This window comes from Lithobates pipiens, unplaced genomic scaffold (assembly GCF_037356315.1).
Source record: "Lithobates pipiens isolate NorthernLeopardFrog02 unplaced genomic scaffold, aLitPip1_a1.2 Scaffold_1, whole genome shotgun sequence".
Taxonomy (NCBI): Eukaryota; Metazoa; Chordata; class Amphibia; order Anura; family Ranidae; genus Lithobates; species Lithobates pipiens.
In genome coordinates this window covers 128,113,379-128,119,378 of record NW_027507685.1, presented here as the reverse complement: position 1 = coordinate 128,119,378, position 6,000 = coordinate 128,113,379, and the positions used below count along the sequence as shown (strand labels likewise).

The 6,000-nt window shown below is 42.3% G+C and overlaps 1 protein-coding gene across 2 annotated transcripts in view; it reads right to left on the bottom strand.

The window, feature by feature from the left end:
* Window positions 1-904: 904 nt before the first annotated feature.
* Window positions 905-6,000, bottom strand: part of ABT1 (activator of basal transcription 1) — a 34,829-nt gene continuing 29,733 nt past the window's right edge. For both annotated transcript variants that reach the window (XM_077476489.1, XM_077476497.1), the window contains exons 3-4: window positions 3,529-3,704; window positions 905-2,820 (exon numbers count right to left, since the gene is read on the bottom strand). In XM_077476489.1, coding sequence (XP_077332615.1) covers window positions 2,455-2,820; window positions 3,529-3,704 — 542 coding nt within the window. In that variant the 3' untranslated portion in view covers window positions 905-2,454. The remainder of the gene's footprint in view (window positions 2,821-3,528; window positions 3,705-6,000) is intronic.

Below are 6,000 nucleotides of genomic sequence, written 5' to 3'. Positions count from 1 at the left end.
CTCAACATAGAGGACGCAAGGATTAGGCCGCTACTTAGTGTGACATAATTAGGAAGGACAAGGCCTAATTTAACTCTTATGCTGCCACAATCTGCTAGGTCTCGGCAGCTGTTGGTTTTATCATTCAGATAGAAGTGGTTAGTGGATGGTTAAAAATGGAGCAGCCGCTTTGTAGTGTAGGCTGAGCATCAGGAGGCTGATTTTTAGATTATTAGGAACATACTTGTGCAATGTGTTGGTACAGACACTCCTAGTCTATGTTGAGGGTGACAAAGCACAGCAATTGGAAGACATACATTGTCACCCTCATGATAAGACGACCGGGTATTTGTTTAATGAAAAAAATATTGAATATAATTTACAAGCTTTGTGTTAAAGAGGAAGTAAACCCTGATGAGTTTACTTCCCCTTTCATTCCCTGCAAAGGCAAGGCATAATGGACTACTATGCATCACATAGTATCCCATTATGTGTCACTTACCTGACACAGGAGCCAGCGAAGTCACCGATGGCCCCTGTAGTCCGCCGCATCCATCTTCTCGGTGGGTCTCGCAGCTCCACCGCTGTCATTCGGCGAAGCCGCGATGACGTCACTCCCGCGCATGCGCACGGGAGCCGAGACGCGCGGCATCTTCGTTATCGAGGATGCCATGCTCAGTGCGCCTGCACGCCGTAGACAGCGGTGCCTGTCTTCGGGCAAATATCTCCTAAACCGTATAGGTTTGGGAGATATTTCTTGGACCTACAGGTAAGCCTTAATCTAGGCTTACATGTAGGTCAAAAGTGGTTTGTAAGGGTTTACAACCACTTTAATGTAATTATGTAAGTGATTTATAACAACTGTCCTTAAAATAGTAGTATTGAAGAAAGTTGGCCTTTAAATGTAAGTTCAAATCTATAAGGCGATAGGTCATGATAATTTATTCATATAAAATACACCAAATACCATTCATAATATGTTACAGCTAGAAGAAAATTTGCAATAATAGATGACAAAAATATTTGTCTGCCACATTTTGGTAATCATGGGTATACAGAACTGGACATGATCTAAAAACAGTGACTTAACACACAGGGGTCAGCATATAGCTTGCTAAAGTGACCGACTCACTGCAATTCCCTGGCTTGCTGAAAGAAAAACTTAGATACATCGTATGTCTGCCCCACCGACCTCCCAAAAATTCTAGTTGTCTGGCTGTCAATACTGACCCATACTGACCCAGAACAAGAACAAAGCAACCAAAGACAGAGCTTCCGATCTGCAATGTGCTGTATGTAGTTCAGGGTTTGGAAAGCACGCACTGGAACAGCATGAAAGCTGTACAACTAACATTTTCAGGAGAGGTTAGTAATGGCAGCCTTTGTATTTCTTCAGTAGTCACTTAAGCCAGCCAGAGCTGGTTTGAATCCTGGCCGGTTAAGCTGAGACCAGCCGAGATTCAAACTGTCTATGGGCAGGCTGATTGTATCAAAGTTGATCTTTTGATCAACTTGGGTACGAACAGCATGCTGGATTTTTACATGATTATTAACAGTGACTATATCTCACAACAGTGGTGGTTCCCCCCAGCTAGGAGAACACAATAGCTCCGCAGGAGGAATTCCCCCATCAACACTGACTCTGTTGATTGGGGGGGGGGGGGGGTTGTTTTTTTTTTTTAGGTAATTTACAAGAAAAAGGGTTTGTGCATTGACAGATTCATTTTGCCAGTGCTGGCACTAATTTCATGTTAATGACAGGCAGACCCCTGCCACTTTCAAAAGACAGAAGCAGGTAAGAATCAGCAAACATACTATGCATAGAATTGTCCTGTTTTTTTTTTGTTTTACCTCCCAAAAGAAATAAAAATGGTAAAACAAGCCAGCAAAAGTAGCAGCAGCCAAACAACTATTTTCATAGATAATTTAAAGGTCCCATTCACACCATGGCAGTCTGTTGTGGTGCAGTTAACATGCATCATGTTAAGGCAGCCCATTCATTTGAAAAGGCTTCCAACACATCACAAACAACTAAAGCTACACCTGCCACATTTTTGGTAGTGCCCAAAAACTTGTGGCTGTTATCGGTCACATTCAAGGCTCCCTTCCAGCTCTCAAAGCCAATTGCAGAGCTGGTACTCATCCAGGGCACACCACACCTTTGTAACATCAGCCAACTGCAATTGACACCACTTAGGGTTTGGACATATATTATGATACATGTGTAGAGCTACAGTTCATTTATCTTTGATGGGTGTCAGAAGTCAGTTATGTATATCCCTTAGTGAAACATAATCAAGATGTATTTCATTTCATCAATGCAAATAAGTACTAAATATTTACACTGTACAGAAGCTCTTAATGGAAAAGTGTAGAACACTGCTGTCCCAAGAGGGGAAGGAAAAGACGCTCGTTTGCTCCCCATTAACAGTGCCTGCAAGAAGTTAAAACTTTGCCGTTTTTTTCTTTCCTTGCTCAAGAAGCGTTGAATATTTTCTGCAGTAGTGAGCGATTTGTCTGTGATCTTTCCTGTGCACGCTCTGCCTGCTCCTGCCTCTTCTGGATTCGTTTCTTGTCACCAGATGCCTTAAGGACCTGTATTTCAGCCTCAGTCTTGCGCTGCGTGAAGTTCCACTGCTTGTCAGGGAATTTGTTGCCCTCTGGCTCCATTGCCCTCTTACGGTCAGCTTTGGAGAACTTTTTGCTGCGCTCTATGTTCTGCAAGTAGAAATTAGTTTCTCTCTTGGCCTGGGACACCTCGGCGCGCATTCTCTGCTTCCGCACTTGCCTCTCGATGGCCAGCCTCTCGCTGAGATGAGTCCACTTGAAACGATGCAGATACTGTAGATGGAGAAGTGCAATAGTTAGCGAAAGTTACTTCTAGTTGCACCCAATCTGACAATTGTTCTAAATTTTCACCGTATATTATCTTTAAACATTTTTTTTAGGGATGTCAGTTTTTGTCCCTCTTGGAGTGATTTCCTATGTAGCCACTGCCACAGAAGTGAGGAAAATCTCTCTAATGGAGACATAACAAAAACCTAGCAGGTTCAAAATTTCTACCTACTATACTGTATGCAATTCTGTTAAAAAAAAAAATTTGCATTAAATTCCATGTTTTTGATATTGCTCAAAAAGCAGGACAAATAAGAAAATATGTTTTTACCCCATTTAAAAAGATATTTTAAAAGTGGTTGAATCTTTGTGGTTTATTTACTAAAAGGCAAATCCACTGTGCACTGCAAGTGCAGTCGCTGTAGATCTGAGGGGGACATGCAAGGGGGAAAAAAAAAAAAAAAAAAAAACAATTTTTGCACGAACATGATTGGATGATAGAAACCAGCAGAGCTTCCCCTAATTTCTACAGCAACTGCACTGCACAGTGGATTTGCCTTCAGTAAATAAACCCCTTTGTTCCCTATTAAATATTTTTATTTTCTTATAGCAAAATCATAAACAGGTTCTACATTTTTACTTTTATTACCACAGACTACTCCAACTTCTAGTACACACTATCAGCTGCCCAATTGGCAGAAACTCCAACCTCACCTTCATATTCCACATGTCATCATGGAAGCGGTTCTTTTTCCGTGTGCCCATAGGGGCGTTGTTCAGGCTTTTAGCTATCAGCTTAGCCACGCGCTTATCCCGGAATTCCACCCAGCCCTCTGTGAAGTCGCGGGCATTACTGCCAGCTTTCTTTTTCTTATTGCGAATTGCACGATCTGCCAAAAAAAAGTTTAAACACACAAACGTTACTTTAGAAATGTAATCACCCAACGTTCATACTAAAATTAAAGATGATATAATAATCAATGGACAAATTCATGTATAATCTAGGTGTAAGCTTGATCTAGGAGCCAGCAAGTGTCAGTAATGAATCTGCCCACTGATATTTCATTTTTCGGTGGATGTTGTAGTATGAACACACTGATTTGCTGGTGGAGTTACTTTTTTAAAAAAAATACTAAACAGATTAACCACTTCAACTCTGGAAGGTTTTACCCTCTTCCTAATCAGGCCATTTTTTTTGTAATATGGCACTGCTGTGTGATACTGTACACAAATAAAACTCATATTTTTTTTCCCCACAAATAGAGCTTTCTTTTGGTGGTATTTGATCACCTCTGCGGTTTTCATATTTTGGGCTTTAAACAAAAAAGGCAGACGATTTTGAAAAAAAAAATTTTTTTTTAACTTTTTGCTATAAAACATGTCCATCATCAATTTAGGCCAATGTGTATTCTGCTACATATTTTTGCTAAACAAAATCTCAATAAGTGCATATTGGTTTGCGCAAAAGTTATAGCGTCTACAAACTATGGGATATGTGACGGAACTTATCCCACATCATGGATACTCTCTCTCCCCCCCCCCTCTAGCAACAACTTAAAGACAATTATATAATTAACATGTTAATTAACACAGCACTTAAGGCAGCCTAGGTGACCAGACAGTCCGTCTCCGGAGGTCAATGTGATCAGCTCTTTCAATGATCATGTATTGTTCAGAATTAACAACCAAAAATAGTCTTTGGGCAAATCCAAGAAAACCTTCTCACAATAGCTGCGTTAATTAACACAAACAACAATGGGAGACTCTAAGAGCCCACACTATCCTGATTTACAATAAACACATTATAGCAGACAACAGACAGGTGGCTGGAGTTGATGACATCAGCATCTTCTATGAGCCCCAACATTATGAATCAGTCACTATTTATAATATGGCCGATGCAGGGTCCCCAGAGTCTGTGTGTCTTGGGGGACATGGACATGAATCTAAAGTAACACCACCTCAAGGGACCCCAGGCATATAGCTCACAAACAGCACCTTTCCTCCAAATGCTAGGGCCCATAATCGGTATAAAAAAAAAGACTAGCAGTCAGTCCCCTCCAAAAGCCTCTGTTCCTGTTGAGTCTGTCACAAGATAGATTTGGGGACTTTTTATATATTTTTTTTATACTAGTAATGGTGGCAATCAGCAATTTGTAGCGGGACTGCGACATTGCAGCAGACAAATCTGACACTAAGTGACACCAATACAGTGATCTGTGCTAAAAAAAACAAAAACGCACTCATCACTGTATAAATGACACTGGCAGTGAAGGGGTTAACACCAGGGGCGATCAAAGGGCTAAGTGTGTTGCCTATGAACGCTGGGGGGAGTGGATGCACTGGAGGAAAAGAGATGCACATTTCAGCTTAGCTGAAAACACAAGATCACTCTTTTACTCTGACAGAACAGTGTATTGGCTCCTGCTGTGCCCAATAACAGTGGGGGTGGCGCTCTGGCGGCGAGCACGCTCCCCCTAGATAGCATGCACAAAATCACATACAGGTACGTGATTTTGCGCAGCCAAGCCACCCTGCCACAGAATAAGTGCGGTGGGCGGTCCGAAAGCGGTTAGGGAGATTATTGTCATGAAAATGACCTTTTCAAATATATGTTAAAGCGGTTGTATACCCTTTTATTTTTACCTGTACTGTTTAGGAGATATTAAATTTACATGTAGCTGCTGACGTCAGTGGCGCATGCGCTGTAAAGGCCCGGGAGACCCTGCTGAACCTTGCCAGGAAGAAGACTCCCCTCAACCTCTTCTCAGGTCCTATACCAGCGCTTTTGACTCCCCTCTTGACCAGTGTCCCCAGAGCAAGCAGCTTGCAATGGGGGCACTGGTGCATGCTTTCTCCCAAGTGTCCACAAGGCAGAGTTGTGGCTTGGCCCCACCCCTTTCTCATTGGCTCACTGGCTGTGATTGACAGCAGTGGGAGCCAATGGAGCTTGTCTCAGCCAATGAGAAGTCACGGGACAGCTGAGTCTCTTATGCATATCGCTGGACCAAGAAGGTGAAAACCTTCCGCCTTTACAACCATCTCTAAGTGAAATTTATCATATATGTACATAGGGGCCATACACGGATAGATCATAATTTTATGACCACTGACAGGTTAACTGCTTGCTGCCCGCCCACTGTCAAATGACGGCGTCCAAGAACGGCTGCGCCGTGTTGCTAGGAC